General features: G+C 43.6%; 1 protein-coding gene across 7 annotated transcripts in view; it reads right to left on the bottom strand.

Annotated features, from left to right (window-relative positions):
- Positions 1–8,742: 8,742 nt before the first annotated feature.
- Positions 8,743–26,146, bottom strand: part of ALPK1 (alpha kinase 1) — a 58,999-nt gene continuing 41,595 nt past the window's right edge. For 6 of the 7 annotated variants that reach the window (XM_081924807.1, XM_081924805.1, XM_081924806.1 and 3 more), the window contains 11 exons: positions 22,742–22,940; positions 20,996–21,055; positions 20,660–20,746; positions 19,738–19,814; positions 19,101–19,196; positions 17,739–17,843; positions 14,836–16,918; positions 12,586–12,739; positions 11,390–11,552; positions 11,097–11,283; positions 8,743–9,238 (listed from right to left, as the gene is read on the bottom strand). In XM_081924807.1, the coding sequence (XP_081780933.1) occupies positions 9,018–9,238; positions 11,097–11,283; positions 11,390–11,552; positions 12,586–12,739; positions 14,836–16,918; positions 17,739–17,843; positions 19,101–19,196; positions 19,738–19,814; positions 20,660–20,746; positions 20,996–21,055; positions 22,742–22,940 (3,432 nt within the window). In that variant the 3' untranslated portion in view covers positions 8,743–9,017. Of the gene's footprint in view, positions 9,239–11,096; positions 11,284–11,389; positions 11,553–12,585; positions 12,740–14,835; positions 16,919–17,738; positions 17,844–19,100; positions 19,197–19,737; positions 19,815–20,659; positions 20,747–20,995; positions 21,056–22,741; positions 22,941–26,146 lie in introns of those variants that run through there. The other variant, XR_014171604.1, reaches the window with a different exon arrangement.

Here is a 26,146-nt window from a genome sequence, read left to right as displayed (position 1 = left end):
ACAATGGGGTGAGCCCCCATTGCTCGGTCCCTGCTCCTGCCAACCTAGCAGTTCGAAAGCACATCAAAGTGCAAGTAGATAAATAGGTACCGCTCTGGCGGGAAGGTAAACGGCGTTTCTGTGCGCTGCTCTGGTTCGCCAGAAGCGGCTTAGTCATGCTAGCCACATGACCCAGAAGCTGTACACCAGCTCCCTTGGCCAATAAAGTGAGATGAGCACCACAACCCCAGAGTCGGCCACGACTGGACCCTAATGGTCAGGGGTCCCTTTACCTTTACAAGCAGCCATAGAGTTCAACATCTCTGAGCTTTGGCCCATTACAAGCAGCTACAAGCATGCCCATAAGAACTTGATCCAAAAAAGATTCTTCAAGCAGTGGATGGGCTTCCCAAGCATGACGGTTGATTTTAGGACACAACCCACAAGGGTGTTCTCTGCCCAAGCCTCATTGACAATTTGTTTTTTTAACAGTGTTGTTGAATATTATTAAAATCCAAATTCATAACAAAAGAGAATGGTAATACAATTATAGTCCTCTGGGAGGGGATCAACCCATCCATAATGCAGTCTACTGTCATAAATTTGTGCTATGGGGGGATTTTTAGTTAATCTTTCTGAATTATTTTAATTATGGATTGGTTCTTGCTTGGATCTTTTCTGTCTTGGCCTCTTGAGAATTGCTCCATATTTTCTGTGCTGGGGACTTGGAAAGAGAAGGAAATCACAGCAACTCGCTGAAAATGGTTCTTATTGGCATGGGCAATTGATAGTCTTAAAGCTTCTTGGGATCAGAGTGTTCCCCTTACTCCTTTCCCCTTTCTCTCCTGCCTTTATTAAAAAGGGGAAAAAAAGGAGGAGAGCATGGGCCATCACTGATGGAATATTTACCTTCATGAGTATTTTAAAAAGTTAATTACTGCTCGGAGCAAGTTGGTCTGGCTGTCCTGAGCTGTCTTTTATTAGTAGACTCCTTCATTAATTCCCTTCGCTGGATTTGCTGTTAATAGCTGCCTGGTCTCAGGCAGCACAAAGCAGCATCTGTGCCATTGAGCAGAAAAGCGGGAGTCAAGCAAAGGGATTGGGGGTGGGGAGACGCCGTTTACAAATCAACCCTGATTAACATGATGGCCTACTCTAGGGGGGAAACTGCATCCCGCACCCATCACCAGCTTCGAAAACATCAGTTTGGACTATGCCTCTGCTGAGATCAACTGGTGCCATTGAGCCAAGGAAGGAGAACAAAAAGACCTTACTACCCAACCCCTTGCATGTCAGAGGAGGACGTACAGCGTAACTGAATGGAAATGTCACCAGACTTATTGGATGGGGAAATGATTAAAATGGGCAGTAATGGCCCAAGATGTCTGTTGAAGAAAAATGAAAGGTAATAATACTGATCCTAAAAACATTGCTTGGGAGTCAAAAAGAGCCCTGCCCTACTGAATGGGTCTATCGAGGATCTATCAAGTCTTGACATCCTGTTTTCAACAGGAGACACACCAGATGTCTCCAGGAAGCCCAGATCTCACTTGCATTGACTTTTAAGGAACTTACACCCACATAATGACTGTATCCAGGGAGCCACCTGCACATTTGGGTCCCATCGTTGGCTCTGGAAGGCAAAGACCTGCGGGTACAAACTATTCTGTAGTCGATGATGAAAATTAATGTTGACACTTATTTTAATCCTTCATAAGACAATGGTCAGTTGTTCTAGGATTGGAGTGGTAGGAACCAATGTTTTTGAGGGGAGAAAGGCTAGTATTTCTTTGAAGACCAACACTGTCAGCTGTGGACAGGACCAGAGTCATCATTCCTTAGGCACAGTCACTGAAGTTTTTTGGACTTGTGGGGATTTCTGTAAAGAATGTAAATTTGGGCCACAGAGACGAAAAGACTTGTGAGAAGCTCCTAAGCCTATAACTGTCACTTCCTGCTTCTCTCAATGCAGCTCTAAGAGGATGTGTTAGATACATGTTACACTTGGTAGGTCTTGTGGGCCAAAATTGATCACAGGAACAGAAAACAGGGAGCAGAAGAATGTACTTGAAGTGGGAAAGGGGATAGTTTTTGTTTTTAGAGAATTCTATTCCCCTCCCCTGAGTATTCCCTGACAAAGTGGTCCCATACACCTGAAATGCACTAGAATCACAATCTGGGAGCCACTGCTTCTCATGACACATGGATGATTGATCCCTCAATTTATTCAAACTCTGCTTTCTGTTGGTTTCTGAGGTGGTTATAATTTTTAGGTATTAAAAATACCAGTCAACAATAAATATAAATTATTACCCAAACCCCATAACAAACCAACAGATAACAGAAGGTAAAGAGAACAAGATAAATAATTCTGAACAGGCTCCCAAACAACACTTGTTAATTTGTTGCCAAAAAGGAAAGAAAAAACGTGAATGTGAGCAATTGGGAAATACAGTGGTACCTCGGGTTACATACGCTTCAGGTTACAGACTCCGTTAAACCCAGATATAGTACCTCGGGTTAAGAACTTTGCTTCAGGATGAGAACAGAAATTGTTCTCCAGTGGTGTGGTGGCAGCAGGAGGCCCCGTTAGCTGAAGTTGTGCTTCAGGTTAAGAACAGTTTCAGGTTAAGAATGGACCTCCGGAACGAATTAAGTACTTAACCTGAGGTACCACTGTATACTGTCTACAGAGAACTAAAGCATCTGGAACCAAGGTAGGGGAACCTGTGGCCCTCCAGATGTTGTTAGACCTTCAGTCTCATCAGACTCAGATGGCATGCTCTGGGGTCAAGGACGATGGGAGTTGTAGTCCAGCAATATCTGAAGGGCTGCAGGTTTGCTACCCCTGGTCTAGAGATAATCCAGGCATTTAAATCACACAACTCCCCTCAAAGAATCCTGAGAGCTGTAGTTATCCCCTCACAGTATCCTTAACAAGTTACAGTTATCAGGGTTCTCTGGGGGAAGTCATGTGCTATAAATGTGTGTTGGAGGTACTTCAAAGTTAAGCATTTTCAAGCACTGCTGATTTCAGTAGGAGAGTTTAGCAATCTTCATTCTCATTGAAAGAAATATAATTTCCCCCCTTAGTGTTTTAAAAACTCAAAGCTGAACAATTCAATGAAGCTGGACTATCTGTGGGCTTCTGACATGACAACAATCCTATGGGCAAGGCAATGTTATTGTAAAACAGAGAAACTAGACAGAGTGCCATACAGTTATACCCCACAATTCCCTATTCTCTTACTGCTACATGTTGCTGATGCAACATTGCACTGGTGCAAGGAAGGGTTAGGGTCTTTCTCAGGGAAGATGACAGAGGCGGCTGAGAGTCTCAGCAGAGCGTTGCTCATTCAGCTCCTGCCTTGCAGATGGACGAGGAGATGATTTCATCATCATAGCTGATTACACCCAGGCAATGTTTAATCCAAAGGGGAATGCAGGTCACCCTGCCACCTCCTCTCTGCCTGTTCTTCAAAATGAATAATTAACACAGTTTCCCTTTTAATTGTTATCCTGGATTCATGCATGCTGAGAAGCAGCAGCGCTGCAAATATTAGTGCACTTACTATTCAGGTGAAGAATGAAGTGCTGTGTAATTCAGAGGATAAGAGAGATTGACACGGCCTTGACAAGTTGGTTCTGAGATGAATACAGTACTAGAATCCTGCTAGATCAGGGTTGGGCTCTCTCCCTCTGTCTCTTCTGCCCGCCCCCAGTCAAGATGTTGACCTGGTAAAAAGAGGTAATTTCAGCAAACTGGTTTTACGGTGTGCAAATTTGAGCATCTCAACATGATTCAGGTGATGTTTAATGAGAGTTTTGTACTGTTTTGTTACTGCTTTGTAGTTAGGTTTTTGTTCAAATACCCTGTGCTGTGTACGTGACATTATAAACATTGGGCAGCTGAGATTAAATGCCTCCTTAGCACTCTCAGTGAAGTCAGTAGCAGAAATGATCACCTTCAGCTGGGATTTCCCAACTCTGCACTTGCAGAAGTGTATTAGAAATGGAGATTTTATTAAAAATATAACATTGGGATTCTAATGTGTCATTTCATACACCTTGCGTTCCAAATCTAAGCCTTGCCATCCATTGGGGATCATTAATTTTAATCAAAGGAACTAAAAATTAGCTAGGGATTTATTCCAAGTGTTGCACCCCCCCTGAATAAAAGCACTGCTAATTCTTTTAGCTTCAGTTGTGAAATCTGTTGCTACACATTGGCCTAGTGCTCTCAGAAATGGATGCGATAGGAATCATTTGTCCTCCAAATTATGGCACTTCATACTTTAGGCTATTGTGAGGTGATTTTCCTCACTCTCACCAAACATTCAGACAAGTAGAAAACTATTATGCCAGCCAGACTACAAGACTTGAACTTACCCCTCTGACATCTAGTGCAGGAATTCTAATTGCTTGTATAGCAGGACATTTAGTTGCATGGTGCCCCACTTGAATTGGTACAGTCAAGACCCAAGTTTACCACTGGTACAGTCAAGACCCAAGTTTGGCTTTGTAATATTTGCATCTTTTATATTACTTCAGGTTACTGCAGCTATATCTTCTGAAAAAAATAACCCCGGAGGGTGGTATTCAAGTACGTTTTACCCAGAGTAGACCCACTGGAATCAATGGACATGCCTAAGACAGGTGCATTATCAAAATAGAATGATTTTAGCTTTACAGCATTGGTTAAGGAAACTTTAGCAGTTTAGCTGATTAGCAGATGCGGATGGAGCATCAGCAACTGTGACTACTTGGTTAACACTAGTGTTTCTCAGTGCATACAGGGAACAAGATAATTGACATAATCTTCCCAGGAACATGTGAGCTGTCATGTATCATTTTAATCTGTAAAACCCCGGAGCCGAGTGTACCGTCACATGCTGATTTTACTATTCTATGCGAAAGTGACTCTGGGTTCATTGATGGATTGTTTGCTCTCTTTCTAAAACAGTCAAGATGCTGAATGCCCTCGGGTGATAGACAGTGTGCAATAGGAACGAAAGCAAAGCTGATGGCCCAGTTCAAGTTCACCTGACAAAGCTGGAGCAGTCTGCAAGTGAGACTCTAGAAAAGGATTATTCACACTAGCATTATATTTTGTGAATGCATTTTTCTCCCTTCGCAGCTGCAAAGCTTCCCGACCCTGAAGGTTTTACACACCATAATAAAGAGATTTAATTTCTCTCTCTCTTTCTCTCCCCAGTTTTCTACTCTTTACACCTAATTTCTTCTCCGGCTCTGGACTGTGACGGGGCATTTGTATATCCAAACAACGCAGCACACAAACATCACCTAGAAAACAATAGCAGCACGAAGCAGCAGCACAGAAAATCCCAGCTCCCTGTAAGTTGCAGAAACAAAAGCCAATGGTTTTTGTTCAGCCTAACTTTGTAGTGGGGATCTGTGCGTCGATAAAATATCATATGCATTCAACATTACTCAAAATGCCACAAATAATCATACGCCTTTTCAAAATGAACTCTACAATATTATTGTTTTTAAATGTCATTGTTTCTTAAACATCTGCTGAAGAAAATCAGTTAAGGGTGAGCCTGATCAGAGAAGGTTCATTCTCTTTCCCCACCCTTACACAGCAAGATATATTGCGAGCCCATGCGCTAAACCTTGTCCCTGGAGCCTACCCCCCCAGGAATGAGACATGACAACAATGTATGGGTTTAAAATTAGGCCACAACTTTATTGAATTTCAGGTGTAGGAACCTTGGCTTAGGCCTTGAAAGGTATCCCTCTCATACCTGACAGGGGCTGAGAATGTGCAAGGCAGTCAGGCATTGTGGGAGGGACTGTAAAGCATGCCGAGAGTTTGACCTTATGATGCCACTCCAGGGCCAATCAACCCTTTAATGGGCCCTGCTAACACTGCCACATGGAGGTGCATGAAGATGCTGCCCCCATCACAAAGATAGACTACAGAATACCAACCAAGGCCTAAAACCACCACCCGAGACCCCAAACTGGGGACTTGCCGCCAATATACCTACAGCTGAAGGCCCCTCCCCTAAAGAGAAGGGCTGTGTCCTGCCAGCCATCAATCCTTGAGGCCCTGACACACATCGTGCAACCAAAGGTCGTTACCGGTTGGGTCAAATGTACTCCACCCACCCAAAACAGCTCAGAATTGTCCACTCGGGTGGTGAATGGAGACACTGCTGATCTGGTGCATTGTTATGCATGGCCCTATTAATTTTTTTGCTCTGTATAATTGATGTGAGAAGGTTTATTGGCCCCTCTCCAGCACTGGCGGGGGAGGAGTTCGAACCAGAGGATGGTCATTGCCGGGCATAGGGCATGCATGTTATCAAGGTCTGCCTTCACAGATAGAACCAGGCTGATGCCTTTTTGCACTCCCAGGTGCAGTATCAATGCCTCTTGTGGGCCATGGGCAGCGACGGCTCTGCGCAGCATGGGCATCAGCATGACCCAACACATGCCTTGTTGTCTCATCCTGGAAAGAAAACAAAGTGAGCCTGGGCCAAAGAGCATGGTCCTTTTCCAGCCCTCGCCCCTGCCCATTGGCTCGCTGAGATGGGGGCGGGGCGACGGCCACCCTGTAGCCAAAGTGGGTGGCACCCTGGGCCCAGGAAGCCCTGCGCAGTGTTGCAAACCCTGCCCACCTCTTGGAGGGGATGAGCGGTAATTATTGCTTTCAGAAGAGTGCATCTTTAGGTGTGAACCTCTACGTGCAATCTGAATCCAGAACACTAATCCACTGCCCTCCTAAGCATGTTTACTCAGAGGTCCTATTCACTTGCAAGGAATTTATTCTCAGGTAAGAATATATGGGATTGTAACATCAATTTCACCAACACTTTGCTTTAAATTACGGTAAATAAAGTATTGTGAATGCAGTCCATACAGGTAAATTATGGGCCAGGTAAAGTATTCAGGTAAAATTTTCTCCTTTGAAGTAAGACTAAGAGTTTGTACAGGGGCCTTACTGTTTCTATTTTGTGCATCCTTAATGTACACCTCACCCATAGCATGGCAGGAACCTGTTGTGGCTGTAAAGTTTATTACACACAGAAAGAGCCAGTGTGGCGTAATGGTTAAGAGTGTTAGACTATGACCTGGGAGACCAGGGTTCGAAACCCCCCTCAGCCATGAAGCACACCGGGTGACCCCGGGCCAGTCAACATCTCTTTGCGTAACCTGCCTCACATGGTTATTGGGAGGATGAAATTGGCAGGAGAAGAACCTTGTACACACCTTGAGCTCCTTGGAAGATAAAGGTGGTATTCAAAAGCATTACTGGATCCAACGATGGAGGCAGAGCTCTATGAATTTGTGTTCCAGGACCCTTCAACCCTGCAGCTTTCCCCAGAAGTCTGAGATTAATAAAATGCCCATAGTAGCTGATAATGATAAGCAGCTAATAGTCAATGGTGCTTTGCTGCAAAGAACTTCAAATACAAGCCAGTTCAGGTGTTCCCCAGCAAGAAGAACACAGATTATCTAGTTCTTGACGGCCTAGCTCCATCACCCTCCATGAGCTTGCGCTAAATGTCTGTAGTGTGGTGACCTCGATTGCACAATTTAGAACCCTCTTCATGCTTAAATAGCCTCTAATGTGTATCAAGCATCGCCAATGGTTTCATTGCAATCTTTAAGACTGATTCATATCATATTGAAATGAGTTGGTCATTAGGCAGGGTGGGTTTCTCCATATGGCAAAGCAGTACTTGTGGGGCTGCAACATCTTACGATAGATCTTGCTTTATCGTAACGTATTGTGTCGTGCCAACCCCAAAAGGTGTAACAGCCGAGTGGCAAAATGGGAGTCTAAACTGAACAAACGAATGGTGATAGATGGAGTTGAGTGCATAGTGATGCAATCACACAACCATTTATCTGCACAAATTCAGCCTGCAAACTGCCAACTCACATTTTGGCAGGCATCCAGGGTCATGTGAAATGGCCTTTAGACCTGCTCCAAAGAAATCCAAATGACAGGGGTGGCATAAAACAGATGTCTGGTCTATAGCAGGGATCCCACCATTGTTTTACTTTGGGAAAGCTGCACTGATAGATACTTTTAAAGAGGAGCGGGGGGAAGTCTAATGATACAATCCGTGGGGAGGTTCTTCTGCACCGGTCCTAATAAAATGAATGGGTGCTATGCATGAGCATAGCATTGCTTTTGTGTCATTCCAAATTCATAGCGCTGGGTTTTGTGAGGGAGAATGCCCCCTAATGCTGAGCTTTGGGGAGAGGAAGAGCAATCTCTTATATTATAATATTCCTCAGTGAATGCTTGGGAAGTGCAATGGCTATAATTCTGCTTTTTGCTTCTTTCCATTTCTCCAGGTGGTAGCTGACAAAAAGTCCAAGGAGGTCACATCCATGAATTACAAGCTTTGATCTAAAAACACAAAAGATTGCTTCATAAGTAGCAAAAAAGAAAAACGCGACAGCTGCTTTTACCCAGGGCAAGCACTGTTGATGCCTGTGGACAGCACACATACCACAAAACATTCAAAGAGGACGAGTGTCAAACCAGCAGAGGTTTATATCCTATAGCTGTGAGCAAGAGAGCATCCCCCCTCCACCCATTTGCAAGAGCAGCAAATGAAATGGAAGTGGTCATTGTAGCAGAACAGCTACTGCATCCATCCCAGCACTGGAGACTAGATCTGTGAGAGTGGGCAGATTTAAAATGCTTTCTGGGAAGTTGGAACAAGAAGAGGTGATGAATGAAGGAGTTAGCTGAAAAGAGCAGTTTTTGACAATATATCTGTTCTGATAGCTGGAGACTTTTCTGCTCTCTACTCCAAAAGGTGTTTTTTTTTTTTTAAAAAAAGCTAAACCACCAAACAGTTCAGTACAAATGATTTATATTTTCCCCTAGCTCTGTTTCAGTCACTTTTCTAGAGAATCTTCATTTCAGCCTGTTTTACAAATTCTTTTTAAAATAAAATAAAATAAAAGACAAAGCACATAAGAAGCAGCCAACTCGACGCTATATCATAGTTAGAACACCCAATGCTACAAATTCTCTAGATTTGTGGTCAAAAGTGACTTGAAATCTGTTTTCTCAAAGTCTCCACTGAAGGTCTAGTCAATGAAAGGCGCCTGCAGATTTCATTGCATTCTGTGTGCTGATTGTTGAAGAAATAGCAAATCCCTTTCTTCCCAAAGTTTGTCAGGCAAGATGCCTCTTTCCGAGAGAGAGAATGGATCTGGGGATCAGTCAGGTAGATGAGGCCTTTCCCATTACCAGTCACCCAACCTGTCGAAAAGAAAAATGTTACAGTTACAATACTGTTGTTGAACTCACCAGGGCACAAGCCTGGGGAATGTATATGGAGGTCCTGGGCTGCCCAGATAACAAGACCCATCTCTCAGCGCCTCTGGTGTGGTCCAAAGGAAAGCAGAGCCATACATTGGGCAACAGCTTGGCTGCAGAAGTTGCTGGAAGAAGGCATACAAGGTGCCATCCAACCGCCTTAGGGACTCCACTCCAGATTTGTGCAGGGTTTACTCTTTAGCCTTTCCTTCTCCCAAAGATACCCCACAAGGTAGGAGAGGTTTAGGGTCAGAGTTTCCTTCTCCTAGATGGGCTACCTTCCCATGTTGAAGAGCCCCACCTGCCCCTCGCTTCCCTCTGCACCATGTGCAGAAACTGCCTTCTTGACCATTGGACCCTCCTATTAGTCTCATCCACTCAATCTGCCAGAGCCTGTCTTCGCATGCAGGGGAGATTCCTAACTCACTGAGGGTCCGAGACCCATAGGCAACTCTCACCTGGTTTAGCTGTCCAGTCAAAGCCGTTTCTCAGGGTGTGGCTACAAGGAGTGCCAACTTGGCCCCACAATCATGGGTGCCTGAGGCCGTGGATGCCATGCAGCATGCATGGCCCTGGCACCAAAATTTGTGGGTGCCCGGTCCCTTCATAGGAAATTTTGTGGGTGCTCTGGCACCCAGGGCCCCAAGGAGTTGACACCTATGGTGGCCGCTGTTGCATGCTGACAGCTTTTAGGAGCCACAGGTGAGTGCAGGGTGGGGACCAAAGTGGACGAACTACCCCAGAAGGAACACAACATGTCCCCCACTAGAGGTACTACCCCTTCCCTAGCACCCTAAGTTATAATACTGATTCTAAAAACACACCCTATATGCATTCCATTTCATTTTCTGCAGATCTGCTGACTACAGAAATTACTTGTTTCAGCACCATAGGTTTGTACATGTGCATGCAAAATCTTGGTCTCTGTTTTACTTTTGGGAGGAGGGAATCTAATGGTTTTTAAAAAATATAAAGTACCTGTTTATGCCTGCATAATGCATTTGATCAATTTCTATACCACCTTTACATTTCCAAAGAAATCTCTAAGTGTTTTACAACTTTAAAGCATTAAAAAAATCACAAAATATCAAAAGAAAATGTTATGAATGAAAATCAAATGCAAAAAGATCCACATTTAAAGCAGAACCTATATCTATAGTCCCTAGACAGAATGAGATGGCTGTGTCTATGATACCTGAGAAAGCTGATTAGGTTTTAAGCCAATACAGTGAGCTGCTGAAGTAATTTGCTCTTTTTTCCCCAAGTGACATTTAACATTTTCTTTCTTTTAAAAACTTCAGCTCTGAATAAGGTAAAGGCAAAGGGACCCCTGACCATTAGGTCCAATCGTGGCCGACTCTGGGGTTGTGACGCTCATCTCGCTTTATTGGCTGAGAGAGCCGGCGTACAGCTTCCGGGTCATGTGGCCAGCATGACTAAGCCACTTCTGGCGAACCAGAGCAGAGCATGGAAATGTTGTTTACCTTCCCGCCAGAGCAGTACCTATTTATCTACCGTACTTGCACTTTGACGTGCTTTCGAACTGCTAGGTTGGCAGGAGAAGGGACCAAGCAACAGGAGCTTACCCCGTTACGGGGATTCAAACCGCTGACCTTCTGATTGGCAAGTCCTAGGCTCTGTTGTTTAACCCACAGCGCCACCCGCGTCCCACTCTCTGAATATTCATATCCAAAATAAATTTTTATAAGAGTTATTTTTGAAAGGGGGGTGGGGGTGGGAGCAGCTCAGGACAATCCAATAAAATACTGTATTCCATCATTTGACATCTGGCAGTACAAACCTTGTAAATCAACCACCACATCTCTGCCTTGGGAAAACTCATAGCAGAAATGGCCATAAGCGAGTCCATATTCTGTGGCTTTGTATTCCAGCTTTACCACTTTGGTGTTGTTGGATAACTTCACAAACTCTCCTAGAATATAAGGCTCCACACTCACACATCCTTGTATAGACCTGCCTTCTAGTACCTGGGGAACAAAAAGGGGATTGTGATGTGAATAGCATTTCAGCCCACGGCTTCTGCCTGCTCCTTTCACTAGCAAAATCCTTTGCAACCTTCTGCTTGCTCCTTACCAAAAGGACCACTGATGGGATGTAGAAGATTTGTGTTGGGATGTTTTGCTCATACAGCCTCTTGTTGAATTCTGTCACATAGTACTGGGCAGTCATTTGTCTTTCCACATCGCTGAAATGGTGAAGAAGCTCCTTTTCGTCTTTGTACTCTTTGCCAACGTATCTATGAAAAATGTAACACACACTGACAAGAGTAGCAGCGGCAGCAGCAACATTATACTGTATCCTGCCTTTGCTCCAAGGAGCACAAGGTTGTGTGCACCCACCTCCCATTCTCCATTTTATTCTCACAACCATCCTGTCAAGCAGGTGAGGCTGAGAGACACTGACTGGTGCCAGTGGGGATCTGAACCTTGGTCTCACAAGTCCTAGAGGTAGGGCACGTGTATTTAAATGTCCTCCACTGAACCTAATGAGATAAGGTGACCACTCCTAACAATGGTTATTCCATAGTCGGTTCCACTAAGTTCGATGCAGTTTACTACCCGTAGTTAGGACTGCAACTGAAAAAAGTGGTAAGAGCAGTTTCACAGCAGAATGGACTCCCCCAGAAGATGAGGGACTCTCCTTCCTTGGAGATTTTTCAGCGGAGATTGGATGGCCATCTGCCATGGATGCTTTAGTTTAAATTCCTGCATTGCAGGGGGTGGACTAGAGGCCCCCAGGGTCCCTTCCAACTCTACAGTTATGGGCTGTGGAAAGCTGTGCCTGTTACTATCAAGCAAACACCATCCATACTTTGTTTCAAAGGCCTGCTTAAGTTTCTTATACGGTGGATGCTCAGGTTGCGAACGTGATCCGTGCGGGATGCATGTTTGCAACCTGCAGTGTTCACAACCTCTGTCTGCGCACGCGCAGGTTGCAATTTGGTGCTTTTGCGCATGTGCGACTGCCGAAACCCCAAGGAACCCGTTCCGGTACTTTCGGGTTTCGGCGGTCCATAACCTGAAAAACCCAACCTGAAGCAGCTGTAACCTGAGGTATGACTGTATTAACACAAGCCTTTTCTGATGCATAGCTCAATCCACCTGTTATTTCCCATCCCTGTGCAGAATCTGGCTAGGTATTTTCATGCTGTTTTGTGGATGCATTATGTTCACTGCCTAGACTCCTTGTTTATCATGTGGGATCTAAGCCAACAAACAAGGACATAACTCCCTGGACTGATCAAATTGTCATGCTGGTTTGAGCGATACCTTCCCAGAGTTTCTTCTTGGTGCAGGAAGTGTATCCAAAAAGCATTCCTTTGTCTGCCTTTCTTTGTTACGCTCAGGTAGTCCCCAATATATACAGCAGTTTCCTGTGCAGTCCACAGCCCAGATTTCTTGGAGAATTTCAAAAGGAGGGCGGCTGGAAAAGAAGACAAATGAACTGACAACTTCTTCAGCAAAGGGTTGTTCCGTACCAGTAGCCAGGAATGAAACAGCAGAGTTAAAACTGTTCTCTTGCTAGGATCAATGTCCTTTTCCCAGACTGAGTCACAGAGAAATGACATTTCGCTCACACCCATAGGAAGTTGCATTCATTGCTGCAGTGTGTACTATTACAGTCAGCTTCATCTATAAACAGAAGGTGGGAAAGGCAAGGCAGGTTGAATTGCTTTTGGAAGGGCTGCAAAGTGGGAAGGCATTCCTCACAAATATGTCACCGAGTAACAGAACCGACCGTTAGAACAAAAAGGAATGCATTTTAAAAAAATTGCTAGCAGGGAATGTGAAATTACAACAAAAGCATTCAAATGATCCAAAATGATCAAGGAAATGGAGTGACTCCTCTGTGAGGAAACATTGCAGTTTTGCACTTTTTAGTTTAGAGAAAAGACTTTTAAAGGTGACATGATTAGAAGTTTATAAAGTTATACATTGGTACCTTGGGTTAAGAACTTGATTCGTTCTGGGGGTCTGTTCTTAACCTGAAACTGTTCTTAACCTGAAGCACCACTTTAGCTAATGGCTGCGCCGCCGCTGAACGATTTCTGTTCTCATCCTGAAGCAAAGTTCTTAACCCGAGGTACTATTTCTGGGTTAGCGGAGTCTGTAACCTGAAGTGTATGTAACCTGAAGCGTATGTAATCTGAGGTACCACTGTACTTGGCATGGACAAAGTGGATAGAGAGAAGCCTTTCTCCCATGTAATACTAGAACTTTTGGATGCCTACCGAAGCTGAATGTTGGAAGATTCAGGAGAGATAAAAGAAAGTACTATTTCACACAGTGCATGGCCACCAACCTGGATGGCTTAAAAAGAGGATTGGGGAAATTCATGGAGGAGAAGGCTCTGAATGGCTGCTAGCCATGATGGCTGTGTTCCAGCTCCACAGTCGGGGGCAGTAATGGTTTTGAAGACCAGTTGCTGGAAGCCACAGAACGCATTTGTGCTTGGATCCTACTTATGAATTTCCCCACTGTCATCTGGTTGGCCACTGTGAGAACAGGATGCTGGACAAGATGGGTATTGGCCTGACCCACCAGGCTCTCCTTATGTTCTTAATCGGTATAAAATAAAACATATAGCATAGCAGATAGAACAGAATCACAGAGTTGGAAAAGGAGGAGGAGGAGGAGGAGTTTGGATTTGATATCCCGCCTTATCACTACCCGAAGGAGTCTCAAAGCGGCTAACATTCTCCTTTCCCTTCCTCCCCCACAACAAACACTCTGTGAGGTGAGTGGGGCTGAGAGACTTCAGAGAAGTGTGACTGGCCCAAGGTCACCCAGCAGCTGCATGTGGAGGAGCGGAGATGCGAACCCGGTTCACCAGATTACAAGTCCACCGCTCTTAACCACTACCCCACACTGTCACTACACCACACTGACTCTTAGGGACCCTAAGAGTCATCTAGTCCAACCCCCTACAATGCAGGAATCTCGTTGCTTTGAGAATTTGGAGGCCAGCATTCAAATCCCATCTTATTAACTCACTGACAATCACTTCACACCATATACAGGTAAGGTACACAATACCAGGATCTGTCCTTGCCATAAAGCTTGCCAAAGGTTGATCAGAAACAAATAATTTTTTTCTTGGTCTTGAGTACTTCGCACAGGCAGTGTCAGCCAGGCTAACCCAGGGGTGGATAACTGCAGCCCCCGAGATACTCAAACTCCCTGACCATTTCCATGCTGGTTGGTGCTGAAGGGAGCTGGAGTCCATCGGCATCTTAGCATATTAACTCAGCAAGGCTAAAAGGGACTTTCACCAGGGTGTGTGCAAATGATTTGAATCCTGTCTTTCTGTTGTGACACGTGAAGTGGGGGGGCACCTGCACAGATTACCCCTGGGGGAGGCAAGTCTGTTGTTGTGCAGCTCACGCATGAATCCAGACACCTGAGTGCTTGGGGCTTGTAAACCAGCACAAAAATCTTTCCCTCCCTGGAAGCAGCACAAAATGCTTGGGATTAAATAATTATAAGGGTGCATTTCGGAAAACTCTACTTACTACTTACAGTGCGCTTTACCGAAGAGTTTTGGCTTGAAGAGCCCTGTATTCTTCATTCTTTCCATTAGCCAGGCATGGTCTACACCAGACAAAAGCCTGCCATAGTCATCGTCACTCAGAACGCGAGCCTGTAGGGTTTCTGCTTTGGCCCTCTCCAAAAAGACAAAAGAGCTGCCGCTAGAGTTCAAAAATGAAGGACTCCCCGATTCAGAAAAACTGCTGGAAAAGTGGGCTGCTTTGTACCATGATTTTAGAGAGGAGCTTGAACTGTGACTGCTGCTCAACATGTTCCTTAGCTTTTCACCGTCATCTTCTTCCGTTGTAGCACAGTCACTGGACTGGTTGACTAATGGCTGGTTCTTTGTGCCCAAAGGAGAATTTGTGGCCCCAGAGCTGTGATGTGGTTGATTTCTTGCTATACAGACGTCATTAAGGTGACCTGCTGACTTCTTTCCACATTCACTAGCAAATTCACAGTCTTTTGTTGTCTCTGCTTGTGGGTCAATTTCAGATACTCCAGTGGAGCTTTCTGGAGGCACTGCAGAATTTGATTTATTAATCCAATTTTGAATAAAGCGGTCACGTTCTGGTTTGGGCATGCTACTATTGATGGAGGCAGGTGTCCTCCTGGCATCAGGCAGGTGTGAATTCATCTGTGCATCTTCAGTAGTGTCCACAGTTTCTCCTTCTGGGTCAACAAATGGCCAGCCATGTCTAGATATTGATTCTATTATATTTTCTGTGCTTCCTTTCCCAATGCTGCACAGATTATGGTTAGAAATGGCACTGGAGTCCTTGCTCCTGGAATCCATTAATGAAGATGGAATAATGGGAACTTGTTCAGAAGTGGGACTCAAAAGATCATTACTATTTTGCGGGTTGGTGCTACTGGTTTCTTGGAGTGGCTGCTTCAAAGCATTCTCTGCTCCCTCTATGTGCTCCTCTCTGAGATTTGGGTATGATTCTGTTACTCTGTGAGTCTTGCCTATATTATTCTGATTGGGATGCGTTAAGGAGCCACAACAGTCATTCTGAGGCTCCTGAAGAGAGAGCTGATGAGTTTTGGAAAACAGTACACATGGATCTGGCTTTTGGCAGTTCTCTTCAGCATCTTCAGTCAAAGCTGCAGAACATTCTTGTTCCTTACCTCCAGTAGCCTTTTGGTTCTGTACCTTATCTTGGGGCAGTTCATTTTCATTGCAGTCAATCTCCTCCCAACTAGTAAAGGAACTTGATTTGGAGAATTTGCTCCAAGATCTCAATGAACTGGAACTTTCACTCCTGTTATGAGAATTACTTGAAATACCACCAGTGTGTCTTTCTGAAGGAACACACTCTACCTCTTCATCAAGGGCAGTGGCATGGAATAATTTCTGTCGCATCTGCTCCTTAAAACCCTCACGATTTTTCCTTCCTTTTTGTGAAAGCGAGATCTTTGCAGAGTCTTTCCCATGATGTGATCTTTCTTCAGTGGTACACATGGTGTCCATATTTTTGGTTTCTGTTTTCAAAGCTGTTATACAGGCTCCTGTTTGGCTTCCTGATTTCATCTTGTAGCTGTGGCAAACACTTCCATAAACTTCACAGACCGCTGCATGATGCTGGGAATACATTTCAAGGACTTTCTCGAAGCTCAATTCACCGTTCACAATTGACTTTTCAACACCAGTTTTGTAGCTATCTGGAATGTAGGACTTGGCATCTGAGTTACAGAAATCCTGCACATTTAAGTGCTCTTTAACTAACATGACAAGGCACATGATATCCTTGGCAAGCTGTTCTTTGTCCTGCTCTTCAGTATGCGGTAAATGACTATAAGCATACAGCTTCTGTAAGGCTTCCTGGCACAACTTATTCACTTGACTAAGTCTCTCGCTCTCACCGTAGAGCCTCTGGTGCACTTTTGTAAGGCAGAAAGCTGCCTTGATAAAACTGTGGAGCTCCTGTTTGCTGGTGACTGGTTCTTTGTCCTTCTTACTAAGGAGACCAATTTCAAAGGACTCCTTTGCTTCGGACAAATAAAACTTCTGCTTTGCAGAAGGGCATTCGCTTGAATGGCTGTAAGACAGCAAGCACATTCCACGGATATTCTGTAAAAACAAGTACAGCTGAAATGAACAGGATCTTACAGATTCGTGCATCAAATTTGAAAACTCAGATCCTATAAAGAATCCTCAAATTTGAACTCACACCACTACAAAGGTTTTGAGAATATAGCTTTTTCCAAATGATTTTCAAGTACTTGTTTTTTCTGTGTTTGATCAATTATGCTTGAGTTAAACTTATTACACACCGAAGGAACACTGAGCAGCTTTGTTCTGAGGTTTCTAGCAAAAAAAATCCATGCTAGAATTGTGCATTTGCTAATGGAATTTTCAATATAAAACTTTGCAAAGCCTATTAATCTGAGGGACTGATTTGTCTATGGTGTTCAGTGGGATTGGGGTGGGGTGGGGAGCAGGAAGAAGCTATATTCTCAAAACCTTTGGAACTTAATCCACAGATAAGTGGGGTATGAAGTACACTTCTTCTGCAAAATGCTTTCCTGAAGATACCCCCTCCTTCCCAAAGAACCAAAAGATAGATTGTATAACTAGCAGCCTTTACCTTCCAGTTCCACTTTCTTTATTATCCAATGAGTTTTCAGTTAAATCAATGGGACATTAAAGGGGTATGAATGATAGGCAACAGTGAATGGTTTGTAGTAAGCAACTGCTCCAAATGAACAGGTTTAACAGTATAAAAGCCAGATGGCATTTCACTTGCACCACAACTTTTCATCTGCATTGCATCTGAATTTGGAATGCACATCCTGATTTTACATGCACACAGCAACATATTGCAGTAGTAGATGGCAGTGAATAATCTTCAGCACAGGGAAGAAATAAGAATATTGGGTATCACACTTACGACTGCTGTGAGCACAAACAGTGGTGTGAACTGGCTGAAGGCCGCTGCTAACTTGCACGCTTCAGCAGCTGAAAGTAAACGGTGGTCAAACTCTTCCAGAAGATTCTGTTGAAACGGCAGGAAGGAAATGTAAGTTTAGGCAGATTGCTGTCCATTCATCTCTGTGTAGATAGGTGAGTAAGGTAAAAAGGTAAAGGACCCCTGGATGGTTCACTCCAGTCAAAGCCAACTATGGAGTTAAGGTGCTTATCTTGATTTCAGGCCGAGGGAGCTGGTGTTTGTCCACAGACAGCTTTCCGGGTCATGTGGCCAGCATGACTAAACTGCTTCTGGCGCAACGGAACACCGTGGTGGAAACCAGAGCACATGGAAACGCCATTTACATTCCTGCCTACTTGCACTGGCATGCTTTCGAACTGCTAGATTGGCAGAAGCTGGGACAGAGTAACAGGAGCTCACCCCATCATGGGAATTAAAACCATCAATCTTTTGATTGGCAAGCCCAAGAGGCTCAGTGGTTTAGAACACAGTGTAGACAGATGCCAAGGTTTAAAAGGTAAAGGTACCCCTGCCCGTACGGGCCAGTCGTATCCGACTCTAGGGTTATGCGCTCATCTCACTTAAGAGGCCAGGAGCCAGCGCTGTCCGAAGACACTTCCGGGTCATGTGGCCAGCGTGACGAAGCTGCTCTGGCGAGCCAGCACCAGCGCAGCACACGGAAACGCCGTTTACCTTCCCGCTATAAAGCGGTACCTATTTATCTACTTGCACTCTGATGTGCTTTGGAACTGCTAGGTGGGCAGGAGCTGGGACCGAAAGACAGGAGCTCACCCCACCGTGGGGATTCGAACCACCGACCATACGATCGGCAAGTCCTAGGCGCTGAGGTTTTACCCACAGCGTCACCCGCGTCCCCATGCCAAGGTTTAGTAACATCTAATTATGGCCTTATGTTTGAGGGCTGGAGTACATGACATATTCTGTGCTTCCTCTCTCCATAATTTTATGAGAGAACAAACAACAAATGGCTCAGCACTTGGAAATTACTTTCGCCAGAGAGAGGCAATGAGGAGTAACTGTAGCTTAGTGCAGAAGGGCAAAACTTCAATCTCCAGTTTTAAAAAAGAGGATCACATAGGAGATGGGAAAGACTCTCCCTGAGATCCTAGACAGCTGATGCCAATCACAGTATACAGTACTGGTATGGATGGACAAATAATATTCTCCAGAGTAATCTGTTTCTGTTGTGGAAAAGTGAGCTTCAGGTATCACACAGAATCTCCCTAGTCAGGGATGCTGAACAAAGCACACACAATTTTCAGCAAGCTAAACAAAGTTAATCTCAAATACAGGAACAGTTACCAGGTGAAACTGATAGTTGTCTTTAAACTGGTTGTAATCGTTTTCACTCATCGATACAAAGATGTCAGCCAAGATACCCAACGATGTAGCAATTCCCTGCAGGAGACACACACAATGACAAATTGGCGTTTCACTGCTTCCATTGCAGATTACTTCTCTAAAAGACAATAATCCATTCCATAAAGCACAAGAAGCTAAAACACACAGGGTGTTTCCAAATGGGATTAGGACTCCTCATGCATGCAGCATCAACACATCCCTATCCATTTAATCCAGATTCGCTCTTTCCATAGAAAATCTGGTAAATTCAAAACAACAACAACAACAACAGACTTGTTGCCAACAACCCACTTGCAATACCGAATCCCTGTCTGGAAGCACCCAACATCTCAGGCTGTTTTTACATTGTTCAGTTTCTTAGTGGAAAAAAGGATAGTCAACTTTTCCACTGCTTGTGAAGGACTTGGGTCTGTTTGAAACAGCAAGGACCGCTCTTCTTCACCAGCAGATCCCTCTGTGAAGGACTACCCTTTCTGTTGTTCCTCAGTTCCTGCTAAAAGGTTTGCAGCAAGCTGCTTGTCTAGATTGTCTAGAGGAGCTGAGCAAATTTTTAAAAAGAAAATAGTACATACATTACCTTTATATCTGGCTGGGGAAGTGTGAAATAACCTAAAATTGAGGCCCAAATCAGCTCTGCTGCTTCATACCACATCCCTGAAACACACACACAAAAATGAACGCTCAGCTATTGTTGTAGGTTTTTTTTCTTTAAAAAAAGTAATATTTTATAAACTTATTTAACGCACTTGTACTTAGTAGGGATGGGGGAGAGGTTTGCCAAACATAAACCGAAAAATAGCTATCATTCAAAAGTTACCCTTGTCCAAATTTTGTGTTGCCGTTTTCCAACCCCAATATGTGTACATTTGGGGAAAGTGTACATAAGCATTTACTGGCGAAAATAATATACAAAGTACATTAGAAAAAAATGGTTTGCAAAATTGTGTATGATACAAATTTCCAAAAGGGCTTTTTTAATAATAATAAAAAAAACCAAACAAGTGCAGAAATGTGAATTTAAGATTTGAAAAATTGGAAACTGAAATTGACAAAAGCATCCATTCCTTACAACTTAATGGAAATAGGATACTGGACAAGGTGGACCAGTAGCTTAATCCAGCAGGCTGTTATGAGCCTGATCCTCACATAATTTCACCATTCCATGCCCTTATTTTTTATCCTCTGCAACCCAACATCTTGCAAAGAAGGAGGAGAAGGAGAAATTTGTAAGTCTTAATTTGGGAAGCAAAATTAATATGCAAAGTAAGCAATTTGAAGCAATTATAGGCATAGAATTTGGGTCACATTAGATTTTTCTGTTTTGCCAATACATTTTGCTAGGCATGCAGCTGATTTTTATTTAGGAAATGAGGAATATTTCGCAGCTAGAAAGAACACAATTATGAGAAATGACTCCTGCACTATCCTCAGAGAACTGAACGGGAACTGAAAAAGATCAGCTGAAACCATAGAATGTGAGATTGCTGCATGAATCCTACCCAGCTTTTGTAGAATCTGTCCTCTAATCTGTACACAGACAGACTGAACAAGGATCCTGTCACTTTCTTTTGAGTACTTCCACACACCTGAGAAACAGAATGAAAAGAGCAGTTGAACACACAACAGTGTTTGGGAACATAAAGAGGGAGAAAGGTGAGGTAAATATATATCCAAGACCTTTACAAATTAAGAAAAACAAAGAAAGAAGCTAGCTGTCTGGGACAGGAACACATTAGTCTGGCAGTGGCTCTGCTAGCAAGGTGGCAAATTTTTTTTTGGGGGGGGAACATTTATAAATAATAACTCAACATGTAGAAGCCACAAATCATAGATACCTGTTGCTCCATTGTCATTAATAAGACTGCTAAGGATATATTCAGCCTTTAACAGTTTACCTAGAAAGAAGAGGGAAAACAAAGCTATATTGAGGCAAATATTTCAGTCTCAGAGTTCAGATAGCAAAGGGTAGATCTGGTAAATCTGGTCTTTTAGCAATTTTTTTAAAAATGTCATTTCTCTTCCTCAGTTTATCCCTAGTTTGGAACAAAGGTAGGACCAGCCTCACAGGACAAATCTGACAGGTGGGTGGGGGCTATCCATTTGCCAGGCACTTGACATCATAATGAGACAAGGATGCCACTAAAACGAAGGCTTTTTCCTCTGTTTTAGCAGAAGATTCCATCCAATTGTGACCCAGTCGTAGACCCTGACCCACTGCTTGAAGATGAATTATATAAGGGCCATTCACATGTTACATTCAACAAGTGCACAATCTCTGTAAACAACAGTTGATGCACACTATCTACACTCTTATCATTATTCACGTCATGTTCGACAAGCGTAGTGTCTGTGTTTCTGTGTGCACAATAGCTGAGCTGTATGAATCAACATGTGTAAACTCTTTCACAAAAACACTTGTACATGTGTAGTGGTAGCTTGTACCTGTATTTAGTGTAAAGTGAACAGGCCTACAGATGCTCAAAGCTACCCCAAGATGAGAGCTAACCGAGGTAGTTTAGATATTTATATCTGCCTAGACTCACCCACATTGTGGTCCAACTATGTCACCCTGATTCACCCTGGACTTTAGGAGTAAACAGCATGCCAATACTTCTTTAAGACATGTATTTGCAAGACTTGGCATCAGACTCAGCCTTTCTCCCAGATGTTTTTAGACTACAACCTCCCAACATCTCTCATCATTGGCCGTCCTGGCTAAGGTTGAGTGGGGTTGTAGTAAAGAAAATGTACGGGAACCCAGTTTTGGGGGAAGTGGCATCATATAGCAGAGCTCAGAAATAAGGACAATTATATTTGACACACATACTATTCCTGAGATGTAGTGATTGAAATCAGATGATCATTTCATTATATGTAAGCTATTTCCTTCTAAAACTGTATTCATCATCAGCTTAGCTTTGGCTTTTCCTTCCTAAAAGAAACTAGGAAGAAGTTTAAACTAGGAAGAAATTTAAAACAGGCCAATGCCATTCATGATCTTTCTGTACTACCAAAAGAGGAACGAAGAAAAAACAACCCTCAATTTTACATGAGTAGGTTAACTGCATTATTTGCACCAAGTGGCCATAGTGCATGTATATGTGTGCGCGCACACACACGCACACATGCACACACACACACACACACACAGAAAATACCAGATCTTTAATCATCTTTTTGAAGGCTTTTGCTCAGAAGTACAGCAATTCACAGACCCCCGTTTGAAACAGCAGGGCAGATTTGTTAGGAGACAAAAGCTCCAATTAGTATTTTCCACACCCTTTCACAATTTTCTCTGCTGCTTCTTTCTCTCAGAGACCCCTTTATGCCAGACACTTTGTGCAGGCCAGAAGAGGTGGGAGGGAGATGGAGTGGGGGTGGGGGTGGGATGGGGTAGATGGAGAGTAGATGGCAGGCAGGAGCAGGGTGTCAGTTTAAAATGATGGCTCAGGATCATAGGAATGTCATCTCCAGAATGGGACAAAGTATCCTCTTGAAAGTCAAGCAGCTCCTAATTGGGACTCGGCCGAGAAAACGGAGATGGTGATTGGGGGGGGGGAGCGCAATGAGTGTTTCATTACCTGAATTTACAGAGACGCGAGCTTGGCGAATCACCAGCTGAGGGGCAATTGGTGTTGTAGGTTGGAGCTCGTGCAGCCTTTTGGCAATCCGAAGGAGCTGGCTGGAGCCATCAACCCAATATAAGAACCGGTCAATCAGGAACACAATAGCAGCTGCTGTCACATAGTCCCTGCTGGTAATGGAGGCTTTCAGACAAACCTGAAAAGAACACCAAACACATGTGATGGTGAGGAGCAACCAGCTCTCAAATTGGAACCGTTTCTAGGGGACTGTCCATAAAGTATGTAAATCATCAGGCAGAGGGATGGGGTAGAAATGTTTGTTGACTTGCTTAGCTGAGAAATGTGTACACCTACTTTCAGCTACGGAAAACTGCAGGGCAAAGGAAGGATTGGGGGTGGGATATTGCTTCAAACGTAGAAAATTGTCAGAGGCATGGAAGGAAAGTTCAAAAAAGCTTTAAAAAGTGTGGCATACTTTACAATGCTCTACCCCGTGATAAACCACTGTGTGGGTGTGTACAATGCTCCCAATCTTAGATAGGATATTCTGATTATCAACAAATTTTTCTTTAATTTTAACCACCGCTATCGATTCATTTTCATCCCAACCTTCTTCCAAGGATTTCAGAGTGTTTCATCTCATTTTAACCTCACAACCAACAGCTTAGACCCATCAAGCTCACCCAATAATTAGATCCTGGGCATTCCTGATTTGTGTCCAGCATGCTACCCACTATATGACACTGTATCTTGTAACCTTATTTTAAAAAGTAAGAGGAAGGTAAGACACTCCTAAAAAGTAGACCAGTGTTCTGTTTTCAAGAAATGACCTACATATAGCATTAAAATTAGCTTAAATGGGAATTGGGGGTGTGTGCTATTAAAAGCCTTTGCCTTCTGATTTTCAAGGGAAATGAAGACTTTTGTGGTGTCAATCAAGTTCTAAACATCAACAAGTTGCATTAATATAGCAGTAAAGGCTACCAGATCAAACGCTCCTTTGTACATCATAAAGGAGCAACTGGGTCAGCAGTCCAACGTTTTCTCTTTGCAGGTGACCTTTAATGATTTTTTTAAAAATAGCATTAACTCCCTTGGTATCCCTCTCAGAGGCTGATCCTTCTCCCTGGCATGGAGAATCAGCCGCACTTATGAAGGAACGTGCTGTTAGGAGAGAAGAAAGGCCAGCAGGCTAACTCTGCGGTAGTATGCAGAGCCTTCATGGGTGCTCAAGAATCCCTGCAGGCATTGTGACATCTGCCCAAATGCCCAACTTGCACCTTGGGAGAATGGCGTGTGAGCGAAAGTGCATCTCAGCTTTCCTCTCCTCAGCTGGGGAAAGATGAGAAGAAAACTCCTGCCTGCTGGAGTCTCAAGTATGATTTGGTAACACCTTCCTTGGGATTGAATAGGAAAGGTTAATCTGATGAAGGGAAATTTTACTTAGACTAGAATATACCAGTACTGTGGCTGCAGTATGAGAATATTACCTTGACATGGAGCTCAGAGGTCACTCTGATAGACACATGAAGCCAGACCCTCTATCCAAATATTTCTTTTCTGTGTATACTCCTACTGTCCACTGCTGGAGAAGGCATTTGTTTCTTAGTTACTTAGTGACTCATTGAGAAAAGTCAGTTACCTGACTCAAATTCTCTAGTGCTTTTGCTGCTTAATGGGGAAAAAGAAAGTGATACAGCTATAACTTAAGCCTGCCTGGAAGCCAGTGTAACAGTAAGGAATGTACTCTATCAGCACAAGGAATAATGCTTGCACAACTGAAGTTCCCTTTCTCCTCCTCTGTGTTCTGCCAAACTGTTCTGGGGGTTTTCCCTATGACAAGCTCCATCAATGAAGATAGGATCTTCCATGAGCAGGGGCTAGTAAATTAAAACACACTACTACAATTACTGCTGCTACTACTACTACTACTACCACTACTAAAGAAATAGTATCTTCATCTTACTTAGGACAGAAAACTCACATTTCCCCCCATTTGCTTCCATGTATAAAGCCAAATGTACATGTGTCCATGCAGCAATCATAAATACACAACATCCCTGTATCCTGTTTCATTTGCAATTATGCATCCATGTGGATAGTGTCATAATACAGTTTAGTCACTAGGTAGCACTGGACTTAGTTGTTATCTGTGTGGAATCAGTATCTTCCCGTGCCTGTTCTTGCTTGGGAGAGACAACTTCCTCACCTGTTTACAGTAGCAACCGGTGTTGTTCCCCTGGCTTCTTGACACCTTCAAGTGTCACTGTCAGTTATCGAGAGGGAGATGGTGAAGGACAAGGCTCAGCACAGTATGGGTGCAATGATGGAGCCAACTTGACATTTTCTTCACTGCCTTTCTGCTCCCCATCTTGGTAACTGGCAGTGACATGGAGCATTGGGAAGCCAGGTAAGCAATGTTGATGACTGCTGCAAACAAGACAAGTAAGCCGTGCTGTGCTGCTCTATCAGATGCTCCTGCCCATTTGTCCTCTAACTACCGTATTTTTCGCTCTATAAGATGCACCAGACCACAAGACGCACCTAGTTTTTGGAGGAGGAAAACAAGAAAAAAAATATTCTGAATCTCAGAAGCCAGAACAGCAAGAGGTGAAAGCAGCAATCCCTCTTGCTGTTCTGGCTTCTGGGATTGCTGTGCAGCCTGCATTCGCTCCATAAGACACGCACACATTTCTCCTTACTTTTTAGGAGGGGAAAAGTGAGTCTTATAGAGTAAAAAAATATGGTATCCATGGCAGTATTCACTCTTGCCATGTAAAGTGTGAATCAGTCTTCAGACCAGCAATGATCTGGCATAACCAGGCAGAGCAAGGAGCTGTCCATTGGGAACTTTCAACCAACAGTGCTGAAGGCTAGGCAGCACTTCTAAAGACGTTGCAGGATTAAATACTGAATTCTTGTATAAGAAAACTGGGAGAATCTAAAGTATTCAATTCCCAATTTCTGGCTTTGAGACCCAAGCAACACCTATTTTGGCCAGTAATGTCTACCACTAACCTATCATTTCTACAAATGGGTTGTGCATTTGTAAAAACAACGTAACATGAAACAGTTGCCTCCATTGGCAACTTTCTATAAAGTCCCTGGGGAAACCAGCATCACACACTGGGAGACATTGTTCAAAGATGTTCAAAGGCATGTGATGAACTAATCAGATGTAAAAATCAACTTCTGGCAACTAATTTCTTGATCTTTACTTTGGATAAGCAGGTAGGAGATCACATACAAGCCACACAGATATCTGAATGATTGCTTAACATGCCCTGTTCCTGTGTATGAGTGTGGTTTTGGTTAAGGACTATAGTACTGTTTGGAAGTTACAGGAAGAGTCAGGTAAAACTTGATAATGGTGTAAGCTGCCTTTTATCTTGTCGGATAGAT

Source organism: Podarcis melisellensis, assembly GCF_964234715.1.
Source record: "Podarcis melisellensis genome assembly, chromosome: 9".
In the NCBI taxonomy this organism is placed as follows: domain Eukaryota; kingdom Metazoa; phylum Chordata; class Lepidosauria; order Squamata; family Lacertidae; genus Podarcis; species Podarcis melisellensis.
The sequence above is the reverse complement of the archived record's forward strand: the minus strand, read 5'-3'. Positions and strand labels throughout refer to the sequence as shown.